This window comes from Pseudophryne corroboree, chromosome 11 (assembly GCF_028390025.1).
Source record: "Pseudophryne corroboree isolate aPseCor3 chromosome 11, aPseCor3.hap2, whole genome shotgun sequence".
Lineage (NCBI taxonomy): Eukaryota > Metazoa > Chordata > Amphibia > Anura > Myobatrachidae > Pseudophryne > Pseudophryne corroboree.
Genome location: NC_086454.1, coordinates 332,150,198 through 332,178,050, shown reverse-complemented (window position 1 = coordinate 332,178,050; position 27,853 = coordinate 332,150,198). Strand labels below are relative to the sequence as shown.

General features: G+C 47.8%; 1 protein-coding gene across 2 annotated transcripts in view; it reads left to right on the top strand.

Moving 5' to 3' along the window:
- Window positions 1-27,853, top strand: part of CPNE2 (copine 2) — a 201,941-nt gene that overhangs the window by 151,075 nt on the left and 23,013 nt on the right. For both annotated transcript variants that reach the window (XM_063945763.1, XM_063945764.1), the window contains exons 3-6: window positions 14,567-14,746; window positions 18,907-18,981; window positions 27,413-27,484; window positions 27,659-27,742. In XM_063945763.1, coding sequence (XP_063801833.1) covers window positions 14,567-14,746; window positions 18,907-18,981; window positions 27,413-27,484; window positions 27,659-27,742 — 411 coding nt within the window. The remainder of the gene's footprint in view (window positions 1-14,566; window positions 14,747-18,906; window positions 18,982-27,412; window positions 27,485-27,658; window positions 27,743-27,853) is intronic.

Genomic DNA, 27,853 nt, shown 5'->3' with positions numbered 1-27,853 from the left:
CCCAGTCACAACAGGGAGAAGGCTTTTATTCGAGCCTGTTTGTGGTCCCGAGGCCGGACGGCTCGGTCAGACCAATCCTAAACCTGAAATCCCTGAATTTCTACCTAAAGAGATTCAAATTCAAGATAGAGTCTCTCCGAGCAGTGATCTCCAGTCTGGAGGAAGGGGATTTTATGGTGTCGGTGGACATAAAAGATGCCTACTTACATGTTCCCATTTATCCTCCACATCAGGCTTACCTGAGGTTTGCAATTCAGGATTGTCATTACCAATTTCAAACGTTGCCGTTTGGTCTATCCACGGCTCCGAGGATTTTCACCAAAGTGATGGCAGAGATGATGGTTCTCCTTCGCAAGCAAGGAGTCACAATTATCCCATACTTGGACGATCTCCTGATAAAGGCGAGATCCAGGGACCATTTGGTCCGAAACGTTGCACTCTCCATGACCGTTCTTCAACAACATGGTTGGCTCCTAAACTTGCCAAAATCACAGTTGATTCTGACGACGCCGTTGTTGTTTTTGGGAATGATATTGGACACAGAACTACAGAGAGTCTTTCTTCCGGTGGAAAATGCTCTGGAACTTCAGAGTCTGGTCAAACAAATTCTGAAACCAGCAAGAGTGTCAATCCATCAATGCATTCGGTTGCTGGGGAAGATGGTTGCGGCCTACGAGGTCATTCAGTTTGGCAGGTTCCATGCCAGAGTGTTCCAGTGGGACCTGTTGGACAAGTGGTCCTGGTCCCATCTACACATGCACCAGAGGATAATCCTGTCTTCCAAGACCAGGGTATCACTCCTGTGGTGGCTGCACAGCTCTCGCTTCCTAGAGGGGCTCAGGTTCGGGATACAGGACTGGATCCTAGTGACCACGGATGCAAGCCTCCGAGGCTGGGGGGCAGTCACAATGGGAGAAAACTTCCAAGGAAGATGGTCAAGTCTGGAAACTTGTCTCCACATAAATGTTCTGGAGCTAAGGGCCATTTACAACGGCCTCCTACAAGCGGAACATCTTCTTCGAGATCTGCCTGTACTGATCCAGTCGGACAATGTAACAGCAGTAGCGTACATAAACCGTCAGGGCGGAACGAAAAGCAGAGCGGCGATGGCAGAAGCCACAAGGATTTTCCGCTGGGCGGAAAAGTATACAAGCGCTCTGTCAGCAATCTTCATTCCAGGAGTGGACAACTGGGAAGCAAACTTCCTCAGCAGACGCGATCCCCATCCAGGAGAGTAGGGCCTCCACCAAGAAGTCTTTGAAGAGGTGACAGGTCGTTGGGGAGTTCCTCAAGTAGACATGATGGCTTCTTGTCTCAACAAGAAGCTTCAGAGATATTGTTCCAGGTCAAGGGACCCTCAAGCGATTGCAGTGGATGCTCTGGTGACGCCGTGGGTGTTTCAGTCGGTGTATGTGTTCCCTCCACTTCCTCTCATTCCAAAAGTTCTAAAGATCATAAGAAGAACATAGATCCGGGCGATCCTCATTGTTCCAGACTGGCCAAGGAGGGCTTGGTATCCAGATCTTCAGGACTTACTCATCGGAGATCCCTGGCCTCTTCCTCTGCGCGAGGACCTGTTACAACAGGGGCCGTGCGTGTATCAGGACTTACCGCGGCTACGTTTGACGGCGTGGCAGTTGAACGCAAAATCCTAGCCCGTAAGGGTATTCCCAGTGAAGTCATTCCCACACTTATTCAGGCCAGAAAAGGGGTAACATCTATACATTACCACCGTATTTGGAGAAAATATGTTTCTTGGTGTGAATCCAAGAAGGCTCCTACGGAAGAGTTTCAGCTAGGACGGTTTCTCCATTTTCTACAAGCAGGTGTGGATGCGGGCCTAAAATTGGGCTCAATTAAGGTTCAGATTTCAGCCTTATCGGTTTTCTTTCAGAAACAATTGGCCTCCCTTCCAGAAGTTCAGACTTTCGTGAAAGGCGTGTTGCACATCCATCCTCCATTTGTGCCTCCAGTGGCACCATGGGACCTTAATGTGGTGTTGCAGTTCCTTCAATCACATTGGTTTGAACCTTTGCGGAAGGTGGAGTTGAAATTCCTCACTTGGAAAGTGGTCATCCTGTTGGCCTTGGCATTTTCAAGGCGTGTGTCTGAGTTAGCGGCCTTGTCTCACAAGAGCCCTTATTTGATCTTCCATGAAGAGAGAGCTGAATTGAGGACACATCAGCAATTTTTACCGAAGGTGGTTTCATCTTTCCACATAAACCAACCTATCGTGGTACCTGTGGCTACTGACGCCTTCGTTGAGTCAAAATCTCTGGATGTGGTCAGAGCTTTGAAGATTTATGTCGCCAGAACGGCTCAGATTAGGAAAACAGAGGCTCTGTTTGTCTTGTATGCTCCCAACAAGGTTGGGTGTCCTGCTTCCAAGCAGACCATTGCGCGCTGGATCTGTAACACGATTCAGCAGGCCCATTCCACGGCTGGATTACCATTACCGAAATCGGTGAAGGCCCATTCCACTAGAAAGTTGGGCTCGTCCTGGACGGCTGCCCGGGAGGTTTCGGCATTGCAACTTTGCCGAGCAGCTACTTGGTCGGGGTCAAACACTTTTGCAAAGTTCTACAAGTTTGACACCTTGGCCGATGAAGACCTTAAGTTCGGTCAATCGGTGCTGCAGAGTCGTCCGCACTCTCCCGCCCGTTCTAGAGCTTTGGTATAACCCCATGGTTCTAATGGTGAACCCAGCATCCTCTAGGACGTATGAAAAAATAGGATTATAATAACTGCCAGTAAATCCTTTTCTCTTAGTCTGTAGAGGATGCTGGGCGCCCGTCCCAGTACGTACTGTATCTGCAGTTAATAGTTATGGTTGCACATATGTTGTGTTACGTTTATTGTCAGCCTGTTGCTGCAATTGTTCATGCCGTTGGCCTGCGTTCTGTTGAATGCTATGTTGTACGGCATGTTTGTGGTGTGAGCTGGTATGAAACTCACCTTAGTTTAACGATAAATCCTTTCCTCGAAATGTCCGTCTCCCTAGGCACAGTTCCTATAACTGGAGTCTGGAGGAGGGGCATAGAGGGAGGAGCCAGTTCACACCCTTTCAAAGTCTTAAAGTGCCCATGTCTCCTGCGGATCCCGTCTATACCCCCCCCCATGGTTCTAATGGTGACCCCAGCATTCTCTACGGAGTAAGAGAAAAGGATTTAATTGCCCAGATCTGTGACTCTGTGCCTGTGTGTATAACACTGGGCGTGGCTAGGAGCTCTAATTGGGTTAGCGGCAGGTCTATCACACCCAGTCCACAGCTGATTGGGCAAGAAATGCCCTCCCACACAGGTTACATCCAATGGGAGGCTCTGCCCTTTGGCTGCTGTGTGTTCCCAGAGCAGGATTAACAATGGGGCTGATGGAGCTGCAGTTCCAGTCCCACACCCCAAAATAGGCCCACTGTATCTGCAGCAACATACCCTCCAACAACTTTCACATAAAAATCGCTACAAATTTGAAAAGGGGGCGTGGCCACGGGTAAAGTGGTGTGACCACGCCCCTTTTCCTATACTTTCAAATGAAGTTTGGAGAGCCAGTAATCGGTACAGACCATAAAAAAAAGGTCCTGTACCTGCCAATAAGGTCCAGCTGGAGGGTATGCCACTGCATCTGCAGCAAGTCTCTGCGCTGTAGATAGAAAAAAAAAATCCTTTTACTGCAGCATCCTATGTCCTGCTGCCAGTCTACCTGCCCCCTCCGGCATCAACAATCCCCACTCCCTAGCCACGGCGCAGGTGGAACAAAAACTGCTGCGGCCACTGGCATAGATGTGTATGAAAGCGCCGCAGCGGAAGCATACATGCCTACATACATGCGTACATTGTGGCTGCTCCCTCCGGGAGGGGGCAGCCTCATCATATAGGAGGGGGCGTGGAGGAGGCTGTACGGAGGCGTGGAGAAGGCGGTACAGGGTGTGGGTACGCGATTGTGTCATCGTAACCCCGCCCCCCACTTTACAATGACCACATTACCGGCATTGCAAAGTGGGGGACGGGGCTACAATGACGCAATTTAACATGAATAGCGTCATCGCCCCACCCCTTCTTTGTGACGGGATGCCGCTGTGACTGTGTCATGCAGTGAGTGGTGGAATGCGGCGGGGGGTGAGCGCAATGTGGGAGACTTGACCACTTCCCCGGGGGACCGGGAGTGCCACACGATTTTCGGGAGCCTCCCTGATTTTCCGTGAGAATAGGCAAGTACGAGCTGAAGGCTTTCATAGCCCTCCCTGCGCCGTATACTCTCTGAGCCCCGGAGCCTCCTCTGCGTGTGATGTCACAGAAGTGCCTCCCAGCCACAGCCGCACCCAGATCCCCAGAGGCCCTGACTCCGCAACACAGCACCTGGGCTGCAGGCCTGGAAGCCCCGAGATGGCTAATGTAATGGATAGAGTGGGTGATATCGTGGAGGGTAATGTCTGGATGCTGAATCAATGTAAAAGGTGACAGTGCTGTGCAGTGCAGTGGGTGTGCAGTGTCACTTACACTGCACAGCACTCTCACCTTTTACATTGATTCAGCCAGTCAGTCAGTTCCGCCAGCCAGTCACTATTGTTAGCACCAGTGTCCCAACGCGCCGCATTACAGGGAAGTAGACGCACTAAATAAACTACAGCTCCCAGCAGCCCTTAGCGCCAAAGCATTCCAGCACTAAGAAGTGTATCTTCTTCCCTGTAATGCGGCGCGTTGGAACACCGGCGCAAACAATAGTGACTGGCTGCTGTGCGAGTCTCCGGGAGAGCCACTGCCAAAGGGAGGACAGCAGCTTAGCTGCTGACAGATGGAGAAGCATAACCCGCCCCTCCCCCACTAGCAGTACCTCTGGGCCCCATTCGCAGCCCCCCACAACTGCTCCTCCCCCTCCCGCGGTGGCTCCGGACCCCCTTCCCCCACCCACAGCACCCGAACCTCCCCCACCCGCGGCACCAACGCACCAGCCCCTGCCCCACCCGCGGCATCCCCACAATCACTTCTCCCCCACCCGCAGCACCCCCAGAACCCCTCCCCATCCGCGTCTCCCAACACCCACACCTCCCCCACCCGCGGCACCACTGCACCAGCCCCTCCCCCAACCACGGCACCCCAGCAACCGCTTCTCCCCCACCCGCGGCACCACCGGTCCCCCCATACCCCATCCGTGTCTCCCTGCACCCTCCACTCCCCCAACCACAGCACCTACTAGGTGATTCATCCGGCCCTGCGTACGCTCTTCACGCCGTTGCAAAGGGCTATGACCCCTTAACCATTGCACGCCCTTTGTCCGTGCAATATTTAACCACTCACACAATTATGATTGGAGGTAATACTCCATATAATAAAAATATTGCACGCCCCAAGGGCGTGCAAGGGTTAAGGGTGTGTAGCCCCTTACGACGTTGTGAAGAGCGCCCGTAGGGCGGGATTAATCACCTAGTACCCTATAACAGTCCTTTAGGTGGAAATGAAATCCTTTCCAAGTTGGTGGTGGTTATAGTAAAATTTCTCTGACGTCCTAGTGGATGCTGGGAACTCCGTAAGGACCATGGGGAATAGACGGGCTCCGCAGGAGACTGGGCACTCTAAAAGAAAGATTAGGCACTATCTGGTGTGCTCTGGCTCCTCCCTCTATGCCCCTCCTCCAGACCTCAGTTAGAATCTGTGCCCGGCTCGAGCTGGATGCACACTAGGAGCTCTCCTGAGCTCCTAGTAAAGAAAGTATTTATTAGGTTTTTTATTTTCAGTGAGATCTGCTGGCAACAGACTCACTGCTACGAGGGACTTAGGGGAGAGAAGCGTCTCCTACCTGCTTGCAGCTAGCTTGGGCTTCTAGGCTACTGGACACCATTAGCTCCAGAGGGATCGAACACAGGCCCAGCCTCGGTCGTCCGGTCCCGGAGCCGCGCCGCCGTCCCCCTTGCAGAGCCAGAAGACGGAAGATTCCGAGGAGAAAATCGGCGGCTGAAGACTCTGGTCTTCATTAAGGTAGCGCACAGCACTGCAGCTGTGCGCCATTGCTCCCCATGCACACCACATACTCCGGTCACTGATGGGTGCAGGGCGCTGGGGGGGGGGGGGGGGGGGGGGGCGCGCCCTGGGCTGCAATTAGAGTACCTTAACATGGCAAAAAAACACATAATATAGTCTAATAAACTATATATGTGTAAAAATCCCCTGCCATAATATTAATAAAAGAGCGGGATAAGCCCGCCGAGAAAGGGGCGGAGCTATCTCCCTCAGCACACTGGCGCCATTTTCTCTTCACAGTTCCGCTGGAAGACAGCTCCCCAGGCTCTCCCCTGCAGTTTCCAGGCTCAAAGGGTTAAAAAGAGAGGGGGGGCACAAAATTTAGGCGCAAACTATACATGTTAAGCAGCTATAGGGAAAAATCACTTTCTGTAATAGTGTAAATCCCTAATTATATAGCGCTGTGGTGTGTGCTGGCATACTCTCTCTCTGTCTCCCCAAAGGACTTTGTGGGGTCCTGTCCTCAGTCAGAGCATTCCCTGTGTGTGTGCGGTGTGTCGGTACGGCTGTGTCGACATGTTTGATGAGGAGGCTTATGTGGAAGCGGAGCAGATGCCGATAAATGTGATGTCACCCCCTGCGGGGTCGACACCAGTGTGGATGGATATGTGGAAGGTATTAACCGACAGTGTCAACTCCTTACATAAAAGGTTTGATGGCATAACAGCTGTGGGACAGCCGGCTTCTCAGCCTGTGCCTGCCCAGGCGTCTCTAAGGCCATCAGGGGCTCAAAAACGCCCGCTCCCTCAGATGGCAGACACAGATGTCGACACGGAGTCTGACTCCAGTGTCGACGACGACGACGAGACAAATGTACATTCCACTAAGGCTATCCGTTGCATGATTACGGCAATGAAAAATGTGTTGCACATTTCTGACATTAACCCAGGTACCACTAAAAAGGGTATTATGTTTGGGGAGAAAAAGCAACCAGTGGTTTTTCCCCCTTCAGATGAGTTAAATGAAGTGTGTGAAGAAGCGTGGGCTTCCCCTGATAAAAAATTAGTGATTTCTAAAAAGTTACTAATGGCGTACCCTTTCCCGCCAGAGGACAGGGTACCTTGGGAGACATCCCCGAGGGTGGATAAAGCGGTCACACGCTTGTCAAAAAAGGTGGCACTACCGTCTTAGGACACGGCCACCTTAAAGGAGCCTGCGGATAGAAAGCAGGAGGCTATCCTGAAGTCTGTGTATACACACTCAGGTACTATACTAAGACCTGCTATTGCTTCAGCATGGGTGTGCAGTGCTGCAGCAGCGTGGTCTGATTCCCTGTCTGATAATATTGATTCCCTTGACAGGGACACTATATTGCTAACCATAGAGCACATTAAAGACGTAGTCTTATACATGAGAGATGCACAGAGGGATATTTGCCGGCTGGCATCTAAAATAAGTGCAATGTCCATTTCTGCCAGGAGGGGTTTATGGACTCGGCAGTGGACAGGGGATGCAGATTCTAAAAGGAACATGGAAGTTTTGCCTTACAAGGGTGAGGAATTGTTTGGGGATGGTCTCTCGGACCTCGTTTCCACAGCGACAGCTGGGAAGTCGACATTTTTACCCCAAGTTCCCTCACAGCCAAAGAAAGCACCGTATTTTCAGGTACAGTCCTTTCGACCCCAGAAAGGCAAGCGGGTTAAAGGCGCGTCCTTTCTGCCCAGAGGCAGGGGTAGAGGGAAAAAGCTGCACCATACAGCCAGTTCCCAAGAACAGAAATCCTCCCCTGCTTCCACTAAATCCACCGCATGACGCTGGGGCTCCACTGGTGGAGCCAGGTGCGGTGGGGGCCCGTCTCCGGAACTTCAGCGACCGGTGGGTTCGCTCACGGGTGGATCCCTGGGTTCTACAAGTGGTATCTCAGGGATACAAGCTGGAATTCGAGACGTCTCCCCCTCGCCGTTACCTCAAATCAGCCTTGCCAGATACTCCCCCGGACAGGGAGGTCGTGCTGGCGGCAATTCACAAGCTGTTCCTCCAGCAGGTGATAATAAAAGTTCCCCTCCTTCAACAGGGACGGGGTTACTATTCCACAATGTTTGTGGTACCGAAACCAGACGGTTCGGTGAGACCCATTCTAAATTTAAAATCCTTGAACACTTATATAAGAAGGTTCAAGTTCAAAATGGAATCGCTCAGGGCGGTTATTGCAAGCCTGGAAGAAGGGGATTACATGGTATCACTGGACATCAAGGATGCGTACCTGCATGTCCCCATTTACCCTCCTCACCAGGTGTACCTCCGTTTTGTGGTACAAGACTGCCATTACCAATTCCAGACGTTGCCGTTTGGTCTGTCCACGGCACCGAGGGTATTTACCAAGGTAATGGCCGAACTGATGATACTCCTTCGAAAGAAGGGAGTTATGATTATCCCATACTTGGACGATCTCCTTATAAAGGCGAGGTCCAGGGAGCAGTTGTTGGTCGGAGTAGCACTATCTCAGGAAGTGCTTCAACAGCACGGCTGGATTCTGAATATTCCAAAGTCGCAGCTGGTTCCTACGACGCGTCTGCTGTTCCTGGGTATGGTTCTGGACACAGAACAGAAGAAGGTGTTCTCCCGGAGGAGAAGGCCAAGGAGTTGTCATCTCTGGTCAGAGAACTCCTGAAACCAAAACAGGTGTCGGTGCATCACTGCACGCGAGTCCTGGGAAAGATGGCAGCTTCTTACGAGGCAATTCCATTTGGCAGGTTCCATGCAAGGATCTTTCAGTGGGATCTGTTAGACAAGTGGTCCGGATCGCATCTTCAGATGCATCGGCTGATCACCCTGTCCCCGAGGGCCAGGGTGTCTCTGCTGTGGTGGCTGCAGAGTGCTCATCTTCTAGAGGGTTGCAGATTCGGCATACAGGACTGGGTCCTGGTGACCACGGATGCAAGCCTCCGAGGTTGGGGGGCAGTCACTCAGGGAAGAAACTTCCAGGGACAATGGTCGAGTAAGGAGGCTTCCCTACACAAGACCCCTGCTTCACAACCAGCCGGTGCTGATTCAGTCAGACAACATCACAGCGGTCGCCCATGTAAATCGACAGGGCGGCACAAGAAGCAGGATGGCGATGGCAGAAGCCACAAGGATTCTCCGATGGGCGGAAAATCACGTGATAGCACTGTCAGCAGTGTTCATTCCGGGAGTGGACAACTGGGAAGCAGACTTCCTCAGCAGGCACGACCTCCACCCGGGAGAGTGGGGACTTCATCCAGAAGTCTTCCAACTGATTGTAAACCGTTGGGAAAGGCCACAGGTGGACATGATGGCGTCTCGCCTAAACAAAAAGCTAGAAAGATATTGCGCCAGGTCAAGAGACCCTCAGGCGATAGCTGTGGACGCTCTAGTGACACCGTGGGTGTACCGGTCGGTTTATGTGTTCCTTCCTCTTCCTCTCATGGTGTATGGTGCACCTGCACCCTTTGTTCCTATGTTGTAGTACTACTGTACTTAGTCCCAGCAAGGTAGCACATCCCATTATAATAAGCCAGGGTGTGCAGTCCAGGCCCCGTTTCCATATAGTCTTCCTCTCATATCAAAGGTGCTGAGGATAATAAGAAAGAGAGGAGTGAGAACTATACTCATCGTTCCGGATTGGCCAAGAAGGACTTGGTACCCGGAACTGCAAGAAATGATCTCAGTGGACCCTTGCCCTCTGCCTCTCAGACAGGACCTGCTACAGCAGGGGCCCTGTCTGTTCCGAGACTTACCGCGGCTGCGTTTGACGGCATGGCGGTTGAGCGCTGGATCCTGATGAAAAAGGGCATTCCGGTTGAAGTCATTCCTACGCTGATAAAAGCTAGGAAGGATGTGACAGCAAAGCATTATCACCGCATATGGTGAAAATAAGTTGCTTGGTGTGAGGCTATGAAGGCCCCCACAGAAGAATTTCAGCTGGGTCGTTTTCTGCACTTCCTACAGTCAGGAGTGACTATGGGCCTAAAATTGGGTTCCATTAAAGTCCAGATTTCGGCCCTGTCTATTTTCTTTCAAAAAGAACTGGCTTCACTGCCTGAAGTTCAGACGTTTGTTAAGGGAGTGCTGCACATTCAGCCCCCTTTTGTGCCCCCGGTGGCACCTTGGGATCTCAACGTTGTGTTGGATTTCCTAAAATCACATTGGTTTGAGCCACTTCAGACCGTGGAATTAAAATATCTAACGTGGAAAGTGGTCATGCTTTTGGCCTTGGCTTCGGCTAGGCGGGTGTCAGAATTGGCGGCTTTGTCCTGTAAAAGCCCCTATCTGATTTTCCATATGGACAGAGCAGAATTGGGGACTCGTCCCCAATTCCTCCCTAAGGTGGTATCAGCGTTTCATTTGAACCAACCTATTGTGGTGCATGCGGCTACTCGAGACTTGGAGGCCTCCAAGTTGCTGGACGTAGTCCGGGCCCTGAAAATCTATGTTTCCAGGACGGCTAGAGTCGGAGAGACTGACTCGCTGTTTATCCTGCATGCACCCAACAAGCTGGGTGCTCCTGCTTCTAAGCAGACTATTGCTCGCTGGATCTGCTCCACGTTTCAACTTGCACATTCTGCGGCTGGACTGCCGCATCCTAAATCAGTCAAAGCCCATTCCACGAGGAAGGGGGCTCTTCTTGGGCGGCTGCCCGAGGGGTCTCGGCTTTACAACTTTGCCGAGCTGCTACTTGGTCGGTATCAAACACGTTTGCAAAATTCTACAAGTTTGATACCCTGGCTGAGGAGGACCTTGAGTTTGCTCATTCGGTGCTGCAGAGTCATCCGCACTCTCCCGCCCGTTTGGGAGCTTTGGTATAATCCCCATGGTCCTTACGGAGTTCCCAGCATCCACTAGGACGTCAGAGAAAATAAGAATTTACTCACCGGTAATTCTATTTCTCGTAGTCCGTAGTGGATGCTGGGCGCCCATCCCAAGTGCGGATTGTCTGCAATACTTGTATATAGTTATTGCCTAACTAAAGGGTTATTGTTATGAGCCATCTGTTCGTGAGGCTCAGTTGTTATTCATACTGTTAACTGGGTATAGTATCACGAGTTGTACGGTGTGATTTGGTGTGGCTGGTATGAGTCTTACCTGGGATTCCAAATCCTTTCCTTATTGTGTCAGCTCTTCCGGGCACAGTTTCCCTAACTGAGGTCTGGAGGAGGGGCATAGAGGGAGGAGCCAGTGCACACCAGATAGTACCTAATCTTTCTTTTAGAGTGCCCAGTCTCCTGCGGAGCCCGTCTATTCCCCATGGTCCTTACGGAGTCCCCAGCATCCACTACGGATTACGAGAAATAGAATTACCGGTGAGTAAATTCTTATTATTTCCAACAGGAAAATAGCTTAGTAACACTTCCGGACAGTTTGGAAAATGTTCCATTCACATATGAGTCATCCCGCGTTAGCCCTGTCTGCCATTTCAGTCCATTTAAGGGAGAGACAGGTCCACCTTCCGTAGCCGCTGTAGATCAGTAATGACTGTCCTAGAACACTCGTTATACAGCCTATTGTGTATACACCTGCAGTACACAGCAGTTTATTTGCATACTGTTTGCAGACATGGGCAAGTATACATGTGAAGATGGAAATCAGGGGTTCTCCGCCTTTGTTCATGGATGTATGTTCGCTGACATTCATAAATGAATTCATATTTATTTTTTGTTATCAAGCAGACGCTTGGAAAGTCTGACAGTGTCTGGTCTACATCATTGCATGATGCCGTGTTGCAGAGAACCATTTTCCTGTACTCCGTGACTCCTAAAATACCAACTACAAAAGGCATAATACTGTTATAGCATCCAATTAGATGTTATATTACTTGTGCTGGTCAAGTGGACATTAGATTATTAAAGATAAATGCCAGTGAGTAACACAGCTGTGGTAAGCTACTGATATCATCTTGGATCATGGCAGGAATTGAGGTATATTGGGGTATGTTCTCCAAAGTTGTCGGACGCAGAAAATAGCCTTAACGCAATAGTAAATGGACTGCTAATAAGAAATGCCACAACTTTTACTTCAGTTTCGTCAGTAAACTGGAGATTACTGCGCGCCATCATTGCATGATGCCGTGTTGCAGAGAACCATTTTCCTGTACTCCGTGACTCCTAAAATACCAACTACAAAAGGCATAATACTGTTATAGCATCCAATTAGATGTTATATTACTTGTGCTGGTCAAGTGGACATTAGATTATTAAAGATAAATGCCAGTGAGTAACACAGCTGTGGTAAGCTACTGATATCATCTTGGATCATGGCAGGAATTGAGGTATATTGGGGTATGTTCTCCAAAGTTGTCGGACGCAGAAAATAGCCTTAACGCAATAGTAAATGGACTGCTAATAAGAAATGCCACAACTTTTACTTCAGTTTCGTCAGTAAACTGGAGATTACTGCGCGCCGTCATTGTAGAATATGGAGTATTTAAACACGCAGGTTGATTATGCGGCATTTGCGGGCGTAACTCAGTTGTGGTTGAAGGGGCGTGAGTGGGTGGTAATGGGGCATTTTCACGTAGCCTGACAAAGGGGGGCATGTGTGCAGTTTTGCAAACGCATCAGTTGGCATGTTTTCCGACAGATTAGGATAGGGTTTCTACAAACACGCATCGCCTATGAGGACAGCCAGGAGACCAAACGTACAGATAGGAGCAGTCCGGCTGCAGTAATGCGTAGAGTTTTGCATAGGGTCAAATATGTGCATTTGTAACTTCTACTCAACGTGGATGCAGTTACGGCTGACTTGCGTTCAAGTCTGAATTAAGGCCAAAGTGTGGAATATATGGGAAAAAGTCCCCCCCCCCCCACTCCTCCCAATGTATTACGGCTCTTTTTGAAATATTTAATACACAGTGTTATCAGTAGGCCTGTGTGATTGTCAGCAGGCCTGTGTGATTGTCAGCAGGCCTGTGTAATTGTCAGTAGGCCTGTGTGATTTGTCAGCAGGCCTGTGTGATTGTCAGCAGGCCTGTGTGATTGTCAGCAGGCCTGTGTAATTGTCAGTAGGCCTGTGTGATTGTCAGTAGGCCTGTGTGATTGTCAGTAGGCAGCAGGCCTGTGTGATTGTCAGCAGGCCTGTGTGATTGTCAGCAGGCCTGTGTAATTGTCAGTAGGCCTGTGTGATTTGTCAGCAGGCCTGTGTGATTGTCAGCAGGCCTGTGTGATTGTCAGTAGGCCTGTGTGATTGTCAGTAGGCCTGTGTGTTTTGATTGTCAGTAGGCCTGTGTGTTTGTCAGTAGGCCTGTGTGATTGTCAGTAGGCCTGTGTGATTGTCAGTAGGCCTGTGTGATTGTCAGCAGGCCTGTGTGATTGTCAGTAGGCCTGTGTGATTGTCAGCAGGCCTGTGTGATTGTCAGTAGGCCTGTGTGATTGTCAGTAGGCCTGTGTGATTGTCAGTAGGCCTGTGTGATTGTCAGTAGGCCTGTGTGATTGTCAGTAGGCCTGTGTGATAATCAGCAGGCCTGTGTGATTGTCAGTAGGCCTGTGTGATTGTCAGTAGGCCTGTGTGTTTGTCAGTAGGCCTGTGTGTTTGTCAGTAGGCCTGTGTGTTTGTCAGTAGGCCTGTGTGATTGTCAGTAGGCCTGTGTGATTGTCAGTAGGCCTGTGTAATTGTCAGTAGGCCTGTGTAATTGTCAGCAAGCCTGTGTAATTGTCAGTAGGCCTGTGTGATTGTCAGTAGGCCTGTGTGATTGTCAGTAGGCCTGTGTGATTGTCAGTAGGCCTGTGTGATAATCAGCAGGCATGTGTAATTGTCAGTAGGCCTGTGTGATTGTCAGTAGGCCTGTGTGATTGTCAGTAGGCCTGTGTGATTGTCAGTAGGCCTGTGTGATAATCAGCAGGCATGTGTAATTGTCAGTAGGCCTGTGTGATTGTCAGTAGGCCTGTGTGATTGTCAGTAAGCCTGTGTGATTGTCAGTAGGCCTGTGTGATTGTCAGTAGGCCTGTGTGATTGTCAGTAGGCCTGTGTAATTGTCAGCAGGCCTGTGTGATTGTCAGTAGGCCTGTGTAATTGTCAGCAGGCCTGTGTGATTGCCAGCAGGCCTGTGTGATTGCCAGCAGGCCTGTGTGATTGTCAGTAGGCCTGTGTGATTGGATATGTGTGATGTCTGCTGTCACGAGATCCCGCCCAAAGTCACGTTTGACTGGAAAGGAGCTCCGGAGCGTGGACTGCACACACCCGGGGTACGGTGCTTGTTTTGCTGTGTACACACGGCGCAATGCGCCGCACAGCCCTACCGTCATGTTGTGAGCACCACAAGGAAAATACAGTATATACAATACACTAAAACATCGATATACATACATATATATTTAATGTACATTATGCTAATTGTAATTGGGAATAGTGAACGTTTCATTTTCAGGATCGGGACAATTTCAGCTCCTCTTTCTGTAGGAACCAAGAATTTCCGTAGCGCTATTACAGTATGTCAGTAATTCCATATGGCCGAGTAATGATCTTCGGTAAAATTGCTTCCTGTCTGCATGGCGTAGGAGTTTGGGACAACTACTCAGTGTGAATTTGTCTGTGAGAGAAAAAAATGAACCTAATTTCTCACTCTCTTTATTTTTTTTTATTTTTGTCTTCACTTCCAGATTGACAGAACCGAAACAAATGTTAATAACCTGAACCCTGTATTTTCCAAGAAGTTTACAACCAATTACCACTTTGAAGAAGTGCAGAAGTTAAAGTTTGCCATCTTTGACCAGGACAAGTCCAGCACACAGTTACATGAACACGACTTCCTGGGGGAATTTCACTGCACGCTGGGATCGGTGAGTTGTCACTGGCATAAAGATGTCCACACAATGGGGGTCATTCCGAGTTGTTCGCTCAGTAAATTTCTTCGCATCGCAGCGATTTTCCACTTAGTGCGCATGCGCAATGTTCGCACTGCGACTGCGCCAAGTAAATTTGCTATGTAGTTAGGAATTTTACTCACGGTTTTTTCCTCGTTCTGGTGATCGTAATGTGATTGACAGGAAGTGGGTGTTTCTGGGCGGAAACTGGCCGTTTTATGGGTGTGTGTGAAAAAACGCTACCGTTTCTGGGAAAAACGCGGGAGTGGCTGGAGAAACGGAGGAGTGTCTGGGCGAACGCTGGGTGTGTTTGTGACGTCAAACCAGGAACGACAAGCACTGAACTGATCGCAGATGCCGAGTAAGTCTCAAGCTACTCAGAAACTGCACAGAGATATCTTATGGCAATATTGCGAATCTTTCGTTCGCAATTTTAATAAGCTAAGATTCACTCCCAGTAGGCGGCGGCTTAGCGTGTGCAAAGCTGCTAAAAGCAGCTTGCGAGCGAACAACTCGGAATGACCCCCAATGCCAGCTTCACCGTGTGCTAGACCTGAGTGCAACGGACGTTTGTAGCTTGTAAAAGCCGTATTCTTCTGTTACATCTTTCAGCTACACTCTTTTTATGCTGCAAGATGGCACCTTTGTAAGGGAGCAATGCTATATTTAACATTATGCCTCTCTAAGAGCTCTTTGGCTGTGTAAAAGGAACACATATGAAATCCTGGAGGTTGAGATGCCGGCGGTCACATGACCAACCGTGGCATCCCACCACAGAAGATCCCGACATTGGAGGGGGTAAGTATTTCCAAACCACCCCCCTCCCCTTCCCCTATTGTTCCCTACCCCAACCCTCGGGGGATGACAGCTATAGCTACCCCACTTGGGGTTTCAGCTACGGCTAACCCATCAGGGGGTGGGCTAACACCCCCCCTCCTCCAGTGCCTGACCAGACACTCCCCAACCCCCCCCCCCCCCCCGGCCCCAATACTGATCCCGAACCCCCGAAACTCACCTTTCGGCATCCCGGCTGACCATGATTCTGCGCCGTTCCCCTGTATGGTGTCGGGATTCCGGTGACGGTCACATGACCGCCATGATGCTGAATGCATCCCGTGTAAAAGACCTTCATTTGAACACAGCCATGACGGTGGCATTATCAGACTCAGCGGAGGCCTGTGTAAGAGGCACACTAAGCTGCTGATATGACAATCTGATATGTCAATCAATGAATATGTTCCCACTGCCCAGGTGAGTGGTGGGGACGCGCTGCAGCAGCCGCAGGGAATCGGTAAATGCCGTCAGTTCGTGCATACATGTCGGCAGCACTGGTCCTTGTTAAAAGAATTAAAATGGTGTGGAGGGTGGGGACGGACTTTTAAGCCCCTCTATCTCCCCCACGAAGATGGGGGTACCCTTGTTCGGAAGATGGGAGTCTCCACGTAAAGGTTAATATCTGGTGATCACACTAATCAGACATTAACGCCCTGTACTACAGAAAAACAATGTAATCCAGGCACGGAGGAATATTTCCCACCAATCTGACACCAAATAATGTAGGCGTCCTTCTTACACATGTTAGTAAATGGCAATATTACCTCACGCTACAGAAAATGTACGTTTTCTGAATAGCAAGGGGGGGGGGGGGGGGGGCACCACTTTCCCTATCATCCCCATAATGACAGATGCAGCTGAGTGGGCACCTATATGTGTAATTGGGGAGTCCCTACTTTCTAATATGTGGCCCACTAGTAGCTGATCACCAGACAGTATCGCCCTGCACAACAGGAAATCGATGCATTGTGTGTATGGATAGAAGGGCACTATGCACCCTGTCACACCCATAATTACTTCTGTAGATGTGGGATCACTCGTATATGAAAAAGGGGAGATTCCTCTTTTAAATGATGTGCCCCTTTTAGCAGCTATTGTCTTCTGGTCACCAGACATGTCGCCCAGCGCTACAGAAAAAAATTGTTTTCCGTAGATGTGCGAAGGGCATACTGGCTGCAAACACATGGGGGGGGGGGGGGGGGGCACTCTGTCTTGAAAGAGGAGAGTCTTCTCTTTCAAACAATGTGCCCTGTCTGGAGAGCATCAGGCCTGACGATTTGTAGTCAATTTGTTGTTACAATACGATAAATCGTCTCTATATCGTCCTAGTTAGATTTGGGTGGGGTGTGTTCAAACTGAAATCTAAATTGCAGTGTAAAAATAAAGCAGCCAGTATTTACCCTGCACAGAAACAATATCACCCATCCAAATCTAACTCTCTCTGCACATGTTACATCTGTCCCACCTGCACTGCAGCATGGTATTTCCCATTTGCTTGCTTTTTTGCTTTGCTAGCACACCGAAGTAACTCCCACAATCAGCAATGCATGCCTTAGGACAGGTGCATTCAACATGCACCCCCCTAGCTGCTGTGGAACTACATATCCCAGCATTCCCTTTCACCGTTTTAGACTACCCTGATAGCATAACTGTTGTAGAGGATGCTGGGATGTTTAGTTCCACAGCAGCTGAAGATCCGCGTATGTAATACCCCTTCCTTAGGAGCTACACATTTGGCCCAAGTGCCAGGTGGCTGGTTCTTCCCGATTTGGCCACAAATGTTTGAATATTGTGACTATAATTATTATTATTATTATTATTATTATACAGCAGCAGTAGCTGTAGCATGTAAGGGCCTGATTCAGAATTGATCGCTGCAGCAAATTTGTTAGCAGTTGGGCAAAACCATGTGCATTGCAGGGGGGGGGGCAGATGTAACATGTGCAGAGAGAGTTAGATTTGGGTGGGGTGTGTTCAAACTGAAATCTAAATTGCAGTGTCAAAATAAAGCAGCCAGTATTTACCCTGCACAGAAACAAAATAACCCACCCAAATCTAACTCTCTGCACATGTTACATCTGCCCCCCCCCCCCCCCCACCCCCTGCAGTGCTCATGGTTTTGCCCAACTGCTAACAAATTTGCTGCTGCGATCAACTCTGAATTACCCCCAAGTGTCCAGAGTGCCCTACGGTAAAAAAATGACAAAGATACTCAAACAATACTATATAAAAACATGCAAAACAAACAGTACCAGGGGAAAAACCACACACACTTGGGAATATTATAGCATTTGCCTTTTATGCTGATTTAATTGAGGAGAATACAGTAAGAATTGAGGAGTGCTGCTCTTTAGTACACAGACTGCATAGATTGTTTTGCAACCTGTTTGATACACACAGAATCATTACGCTGCTCTGCCTGGCAGGGAAATAAAATGACGTCATAGATGCTGAGGCGCTATCTGCCAGTAAGTGATGCGCAGCCCTGTGCACCCAGGCAGGAATACGGGTGGTGTGGCCCTGCACGGGCCTTCTGCACCCCAAGGCCTGCAAATGAATCTGAAATAAAGCAGATATTTTATATATTGATATTGTAAAATCTTCAGAGAAACGTGATGATTATTTTATTTTTTTATATTATTATTATTTATTGTTGAAGCAAAAACATTTCACATATGACCTACAAAATAGAATAAAAATAATCCACATTTTTTTTTTTGCACGTGACAAGATAATAGGTATTTTATTTGTTACTTGTAAGCGCCTTTTTTTTCTAGTAAGACTCAAAAGCTGCACCATTTTTTGTAACAAAGCCCATTCCGCTAAACCATTGTGTTGCCTGGGTGCGTGGTAGGTACTCGCAGGCACATTCCATTAAGCAGTGAATGTACTATGGGGGTAATTCCAAGTTGATCGCAGCAGGATTTTTGTTAGCAATTGGGCAAAACCATGTGCACTGCAGGGGAGGCAGATATAACATGTGCAGAGAGAGTTAGATTTAGGTGGGGTGTGTTCAATCTGCAATCTAATTTGCAGTGTAAAAATAAAGGAGCCAGTATTTACCCTGCACAGAAATAAAATAACCCACCCAAATCTAACTCTTTCTGCACATGTTATATCTGCCTCCCCTGCAGTGCACATGGTTTTGCCCAATTGCTAAAAAAAATCCTGCTGCGATCAACTTGGAATTACCCCCTATGTGTGACATGTATCGCAATGATATTTGCACGCTAAGATCCTTGTATATTCGTCTTGTATAAGCCTGGCAAGTAATGTTTGTCATCTTCCCTTTTATTTTTTAGATTGTTTCCAGCAAGAAGATAACACGACCTTTAGTTTTAGGAAATGGGAAGCCAGCAGGGAAGGGAGTCATAACGGTAAAAGCGCTTTCTTTTTCTGTACTGCGTGTGTCATTTTAAAAGCTGTTTGAACTTCATACTGAGATAATCGCTTGATTATTCCACGGGTAGCATTCATTCTTTTTCTAGTAAAAAGCTGAGGACATGGCATCGTGGCAACAGTAACTTAGCAACAAGATAACAGCATCAGGATAAGAATATGCCGTGTGTTTCTCTATGCACGAGACGGACTCAAGTGCAGCAATTCTTCCATTATTTTTGCAACTTTATAAACAAAGTCAACATTGCAGAGCGCAATATGTATTTTTTCCCCCCAGTTGATGGAACAATCACTCGTAGCGAAGACCCAACGCTCAATCGCAAATATTTTCAACGATTAAAGCAGTGTTATGTATGTATTCAGGTCCATTACTATAGGGGTTAGAGTGATGCACTTTAAATGTTTCATTAGTGTGAGGATGGTGACCTCACTCATCCGCGATTCCCTGTGTTAGCCCTACACCTACTTTCTGTCAGGTCCTGACGCCCAACTCTCTAGCATTTTCCACACCGCTCGTCCGCATTCGGCTTCAGGGGGTTCCAGGGGGTCTGCTGCCTTCCTGCAGAGATGTTGCACGTGGACTCGGCGTCCACTCTCAGTCTTCTCCCGTCGGCTTCGGTTACTGGGTGCTGCCATCTTGGGAAATGTCACCTGACTGCATCTCAGGCAATTGTGAGCCTAGTTCAGGTCTCATGACTCCAGCCTCCAATCACAACTCAGCAGTCCCTATAAAAGTACTTCCTGGAGCGCTGGCCAGTTGCCAGTGCAACGTCCCTATACTCCGGCGTGTCTTGGCTCCTGCTCGCTCAGATCAGTCCCTTGCTTCTGCTATACTGACGTCTGTTTCCAGCTCTGACCTGTTCTGCAGCACTACTGCTCTCAGCAGTTCCAGTCTGTTAATTCAGTCACCAGCTCTGGCAAGTTCTGCAGCACTACTGCTCCCAGCAATACCAGTGCCAGCTTGGTCAGTTCAGTAATCAGTTTAATATGACCGGCAGTACTACCGAATCCAGCAATACAAGTTCCAGCCTAGTTGGCTCAGTGATCCACTCTGGTCATTCCTGCAGAATTACTGAATACAACAATCCTGTTTACAGTTCAACTGTCTTCCATACTGGTTCCAGCCCAGTTACCAGCAATACAAGTTCTAGCCTGGCAAACCAACTTAGCCGGTCCCAGCCCAGCATCCCGCAAACCCAATTCCAGTCTGGCATGCGGTATTACCAGTCCCAGTCTGGTACCCAGCTCACAGAATCTAAGCCCCCTCCTCTTCAGTGACCCTCTCATGCGTATTAATATCATAAGACTATCCCAGTTTCCTACACTTCATTGTGACACCAGCTCCAACCCGGAGTTCTAGTCCGGGGACACAAATTCCTCTGATTCTGACACTTTCTATTTACTATAGGTGTTGTCAAATTATTAAATTCCGCAGCCAGACTTATAAAGACTAGGAAGATAGCTGAGCGCTTTAGGAAGTCGGCATCATTAATGCGTTCTGGGAGATCTGCAGAAATAGACAGGAAAAATGAAAGCAATACCGGTACATAGAATGCGTATAAATGGCTATAAATTGCTGAGGCTTGATCACCATTGTAATTAATGTGATTTTATCATTGCAAGGTGCAGCGTGTGTCTTCTAAGAGAAGTGTTCTATATGAGCCTCACTGGGCATTTTCCTGCATCGTTTTCAAGCCATTATACCAAGCTTGAAGCTACTGTACATAAACCAGATTTTGCCTACAAGCTAAAGGACACAATAAATATTTGGCCATGGGAACTCATTCACAACAATTACGGCCACAACTGCCCTAACTACTGCCCTAGTGGTGACCTTTGAGTATCAGAATGACTGGCCTGCGGTCACAACTGCCCTAACTACTGCCCTGGTGGTGGCCTTTGGGTATCAGGATGACTGGCCTACAGTCACAACTGCCCTAACTGCTGCCCTAGTTGTGGCCTTTGGGTATCAGGATGACTGGCCTGCGGTCACAACTGCCCTAACTACTGCCCTAGTGGTGACTTTTGGGTATCAGGATGACTGGCCTTCGGTCACAACTGCCCTAACTACTGCCCTAGTGGTGACCTTTGGGTATCAGGATGACTGGCCTGCGGTCACAACTGCCCTAACTACTGCCCTAGTGGTGACCTTTGGGTATCAGGATGACTGGCCTGCAGTCACAAGTGCCCTAACTACTGCCCTAGTGGTGACCTTTGGGTATCAGGATGACTGGCCTGCGGTCACAACTGCCCTAACTACTGCCCTAGTGGTGACCTTTGGGTATCAGGATGACTGGCCTGCGGTCACAACTGCCCTAACTACTGCCCTAGTGGTGACCTTTGGGTATCAGGATGACTGGCCTGCGGTCACAACTGCCCTAACTACTGCCCTAGTGGTGACCTTTGGGTATCAGGATGACTGGCCTGCAGTCACAACTGCCCTAACTACTGCCCTAGTGGTGACCTTTGGGTATCAGGATGACTGGCCTGCAGTCACAACTGCCCTAACTACTGCCCTAGTGGTGACCTTTGGGTATCAGGATGACTGGCCTGCGGTCACAACTGCCCTAACTACTGCCCTAGTGGTGACCTTTGGGTATCAGGATGACTGGCCTGCGGTCACAACTACCCTAACTGCTGCCCTAGTGGTGACCTTTGTGTATCCCGATGACTGGTTTACAATAACTAGGCCTACAGTCAGACGGTTGACAGGGTCAGTAGGTGGACAGTGTTTATATAGACATGCAATTAGGTCCACAAGGTTAAAAGGTCGACACTGAAAATGTTGACACAGAAACGTTGATGTGTTTTTTGTGATTTTTAGGGTAAACAAGCAAAAAAAGCACACGTCGACATGTTCAATATTGACCTTTGGAACGCGTCAACCTTTTAACCCTGTCGGCCTAAATGCATGTTGACATGGACACTCTCGAACTAATGACCGTGTTGTGCTTGCTGACCTTCTGGTGTCGACCTATATCCGCAAACACCAAGCAGAAGCCATCCTGTTCCTAAATGTAGAGAAGATAGAACACATTTAATAACAAAAGCGCAGAAAGTCCTTCATACGTTGCGACTGTTCCATTTCCAGCGACAGCGGGACCAGAGTTTCCAGTGCGTGTGTAGGGGGAACAAAGTAGCTTCATGTTTGTACTGAAAGTATCCGTCGTTCTCCTGTGTAACGCGGCGCTTTGTATTCACCCCCCTTTCAAGTCTGCAGCCTAGCAATCTGGGTGCTTTGCTCGGCCCCATCTCGGTGCCTTTGATCATACATACTATGTACATCAGAAAGAGCGAGCGCTGTAAAATAACCCATTACTGACCAGCTAGAACTATGGACATTTTCCACATAAGAATATGATCCTGTGCTGCTTCACATTACATTATCACATACATCGTCCTTTAATCTTTCAAGGACAGATATATCATGAAGAATGTGATTGAAATAAATACCTTAGTGATGTGTAACCTCAGAGCTCGGAATCTCAGAAGGATCAGAGGTGCAGGGTTTCCGTCATACAATCAATATGCTGTACAGTAAAGTGGCTGTGCCTGTAAACTGGAGCTAGAATGCCTTCCGCATTTTCTGGTATTTGTTTCAATATTCATTATCATGTTCACTTTTCTTGTAAAAAAGGCAGTTCTTTTATATAGATACAGGAACACAGCTAATTGCTTTTACACTAAGGGCCTGGTTCAGACCTGATCGCAGCAGCAAATTTGTTCTCTAATGGGCAGAACCATGAGCACTGCAGGTGGGGCAGATCTAACATGTGCAGAGAGAGTTAGATTTGGGTGGGTAAAGGGGGGTACACATGGAGAAATCGGTGCTTAATTTCTAAGCAATCTGACTAGATTGCTTAGAAGTTCAGCACTGATCTCTCCGTGTGTATACTAGTGATGAGCGAGGTTCGGTTTTACTCGGTTCTCAAAACGGCATCTTATTGGCTATCCAAAACACGTGACATCCGTGAGCCAATAAGATGCCGTTTTGAGAACCGAGTAAAACCGAGTAAAACCGAATCCGCTCATCACTAGTGTATACCCCACAGCGATAGCGATGCGTGACCCCGCGCGTCGCTATCGCCGGTACTAGATTGGCCTGCATGCAGGCACAATCTAGCACATCGCTCATTTCACCGCTGGGTGAAATGAGCGTTTCCCCCCGCCATCCCCCCTCTCCCTTGATTAGCACACATCGCTATGTGTGGTGAGCGTTCTGTGCTAGATCGCTCAGCACACATCTCTGGGAGAAATCTCCCCGTCAGTACGGCCCTTTATATTGTTTCTGTGCAGGGTAAATACTGGCTGCTTTATTTTTACACTGCAATTTAGATTTCAGTTTGAACACACCCCACCCAAATCTGTCTCTCTCTGCACATGTTACATCTGCTCCCCCCTGCAGTGCACATGGTTTTGCCCATTAGAGAACAAATTTTGCTGCTGCGATAAGGTCTGAAATAGGCCCTAAATCATTAAATCTGCACAGATCAGTTTGATATCCGATCTATGTGGCCCCAGAGAAAGCCACTTTATCACTGTTTCATTTGCTGCTAATTGATTTCATGGATAATAAGGAAGACAAAACAGTGCAGTCAAAATAGTGGTAACGATTCAAAGCACGTAACTACATACTGGCAAATATATCTGCGTCTATTGCCTGTGCTTGTGTTCTACTCTGTATATAGGGGGTAATTCTGAGTTGATCGCAGCAGGAACTTTGTTAGCAGTTGGGCAAAACCATGTGCACTGCAGGGGAGGCAGATGTAACATGTGCAGAGAGAGTTAGATTTGGGGGGGTTATAGTGTTTCTGTGCAGGGTAAATACTGGCTGCTTTATTTTTACACTGCAATTTAGATTGCAGATTGAACACCCCCCCCCCCCCATATCTAACTCTAATTGCACATGTTATATCTGCCCCCCCTGCAGTGCACATGGGGGTAATTCCAAGTTGATCGCAGCAGGAAATTTTTTAGCAGTTGGGCAAAACCATGGGGGTCATTCCGAGTTGTTCGCTCGCAAGCTGCTTTTAGCAGATTTGCTCACGCTAAGTCGCCGCCTACTGGGAGTGAATCTTAGCTTCTTAAAATTGCGAACGACGTATTCGCAATATTGCGATTAGACCTCTCTTAGCAGTTTCTGAGTAGCTCCAGACTTACTCGGCATCTGCGATCAGTTCAGTGCTTGTCGTTCCTGGTTTGACGTCACAAACACACCCAGCGTTCGCCCAGACACTCCTCCGTTTCTCCAGCCACTCCCGCGTTTTTCCCAGAAACGGTAGCGTTTTTTCGCACACACCCATAAAACGGCCAGTTTCCGCCCAGAAACACCCACTTCCTGTCAATCACATTACGAACACCAGAACGATGAAAAAGCCGTGAGTAAAATTCCTAACTGCATAGCAAATTTACTTGGCGCAGTCGCAGTGCGAACATTGCGCATGCGCACTAAGCGGAAAAACGCTGCGATGCGAAGAAATTTACCGAGCGAACAACTCAGAATGACCCCCCATGTGCACTGCAGGTGGGGCAGATGTAACATGTGCAGAGAGAGTTAGATTTGGGTGGGTTATTTTGTTTCTGTGCAGGGTAAATACTGGCTGCTTTATTTTTACACTGCAATTTAGATTGCAGATTGAACACACCACACCCAAATCTAACTCTCTCTGCACATGTTATATCTGCCCCACCTGCAGTGCACATGGTTTTGCCCAACTGCTAACAAAATTGCTGCTGCGATCAACTCAGAATTAGGCCCATAGCCCTTAATGTAAATTCCCAGATTGCACTGAATTTCAGGTTGAACACAACATTGGTTTAGGGAGTTTTTCCAGATTTCCAGGAGTAACGAATGGTTCACGTTCTCTGGCTTTCTAGAGTAGACAGTTCATAAAATCACAGGTCTGATTTATTACATCCCACACACAATCCAGATTCCCCTCCTACAGGGACGATTCCATTTTTTGAGGGAATTAAGTCTCATGAGTTGCTAATTCGGGTAAAAATACACAATCGGATAATGTGGAAAAATCGCGGTTGTTTTTTTTCTTGTGCACACTGCCCTGAACAGATGAAAACTTGTGGAGAGTCTTTATTTTAAAGTAATTTTTGGGGTGTATAGGGCGTAATTCAGACCTGATTGCAAATACAAAATCTATGTCTAATGGGCAAACCCATGTGCAATGCAGGGGGGGCAGATGTAACATGTGCAGAGAGAGTTAGATTTGGGTGGGGTGTGTTCAAACTGAAATCTAAATTGCAGTGTAAAAATAAAGCAGCCAGTTTGCACAGAAACAATATAACCCACCCAAATCTAACATGTTATATCTGCCCCACCTGCACTGCACATGGGGCCTAATTCAGAGTTGATCGCTCGCTAGCTGTTTTTTGCAGTCCTGTGTTCACATAGTCGCCACCCACCGGGGAATGTATTTTAGCTGTGCAAGTGTGCGATCGCATGTGCAGCCGAGCGGTACAAAAAGATCCTGTGCAGTTTCTGAGTAGCCCAGAACTTACTCAGCCGCTGCGATCACTTCAGCCTGTCCGGGACCGGAATTGACGTCAGACACCCGCCCTGCAAACGCTTGGACACGCCTGCGTTTTTTTCCAACCACTCCCAGAAAATGGTCAGTTGACACCCATAAACGCCCTCTTCCTGTCAATCTCCTTGCGATCACCCGTGCGAATGGATTCTTCACACAAACCCATCGTAGAGCAACGAACCGCTTTTTACCTGTGCGACGCGCCTGCGCATTGCGGTGCATACGCATGCGCAGTTCTGACCTATTCGCAGCGCTGCAAAAAACGCTAGCGAGCAATCAGGTCTGAATTACCCCCATGGTTTTGCCTATTAGAGAAAAATGTTGCTTTTGCAATCAGATTTGAATTAGGCCCATAGTGTAGTACCATTGGTACCCCCACTTCCCCACAACAATGAATAATAATGCACTTGGAGGTGTTTAATTAGTATATTATGGCCAATATAGACGTCATTTTTCATGCCATTGTCTATAAAATAGTTGAAATAATGTGGGTCATGTATGTAGAGGTGTATTGATAGGAAATAGTTTTTTGAACTTGCAGTTGGAAGTTACAAGTTTTTTTTCTCATTTAAAAATCACAATAGAAACGTTTTAATGCTCCCAAAATACTTTAGACACTTTGATTCGCCCAAATACACCTGCTGGCTGTCATTTTTCCACCATTATAGAATCCGTAAAACCTTTTGACACCTTTAACGAACCTCCCAATACTTTGCTTCTGGTCACTAGCATCCTTCTAAACTGTCCTGCTATTGTATTGTATTGTCTGGGGTTCAGGATGGTTTCCCCACCTTTTTGTGCACCTCACACAGGTCGCACACTGTAGAAACATGCTCCGCATTTGTCTAATGCCTGCACAATCGAATTGAGCGTCTACAAAGAGAAATATCCTGCAATGTGCCTGTAATGTAAGCCATGAATGATACAGTCTAGAAATCGCCCCTAATTATTAACCCCTACCTGTCTAATTGTAGCTTTGGGTAAATGTCTCATTTGTTTCCCTCACACCTGATTCTATACGATGGGGAAGAGATCCTATTGGTTGAACTTGCAAAATCTGCAGACTTTTTAAGTAACTCCCTACACAAACAGTATGGGGCATATTCAATTAGTCACAGGACTTACCGCGGGCAGATAGCCTTGAGCTTTAGGGCCATTCCGGTGTCACGTACGGGACATTTGTACAAGTTTTAATATACCAATTTTTGTAAACGCAAGGAATTTTTATTTTTAAAAAGCTGGACGTAATATCAAAGTGCCCAACTAGGCTTATATTTTAGGTAGAATTTTTTTATTTCTCTGTTATACCCAACACAATATCACAAACTGTAGTTGTCGCGTACGAGACAAGCCAAGTCCACCACTGTTTTGTAAAGGAATCGTCTACTTGATAATTCCTCTTAACTCCAAATTAAGAGACTGGGGGACATTTACTAAGCAGTGCTAAAAGTGGAGAAGTGAGCCAGTGGAGAAGTTGCCCATGGCAACCAATCAGCTGCTCTGTATATCATTATAGCATGCAAATTATAAATTCTACGTCAATGCTGATTGGTTGCCGTGGGCAACTTCTCCACTGGCTCACTTCTCCACTTTTATCACTGCTTAGTACATCTCCCCCCACTGTGTCATTGTTTTTATGAAAACCTAGGAGAAAGAGCTATGGAAGCCCTGCGGATAAATAAATATGCCTCTTCATTTTTAAGGGATCGGCATTCTTGTAAATGTCTGTCTTAACATAAAAGGGTTTTTGTATTTGCTAAATCATTTGAATAAAAAACCTTTTCCAGATTTGTTAAATGTAAAAAAAAACATTTTTAGAGAAGGACGCAATGCGGTGACAATGTGTTTTGTTTATGTCTACTGGCAGATCATTGCCCAAGAGCTGTCTGATAACAGAGTCATCACACTCTCCATGGCCGGGAGGAAGCTGGACAAGAAGGTGACAGTACACATTGTTAACGTGTCACAATGAATTATTAATGCCTGTAGGGACAGCGATACTACTTGTTATCCAATTAGAGGCTACAATTTGGCAACAGATAATCATTAGGCTGCCTAATCTCTTCGTACGCTGATTTGTATCCTAAGGAAATTGTTAACTTTGTCTCACCAGGACTTGTTCGGAAAGTCTGACCCGTTTTTAGAATTCTACAAACAAGGGGATGATGGGAAGTGGATGCTGGTTCATAGAACAGAGGTGAATTTGGTTTACACATGATTTTTTTTTATTTTAGAGTCTTAAGGGGGTATTTATCAAAACTTGGAGAGAGATAAAATTGTGAGACATGAAAGTTCCGACCAATCAGCT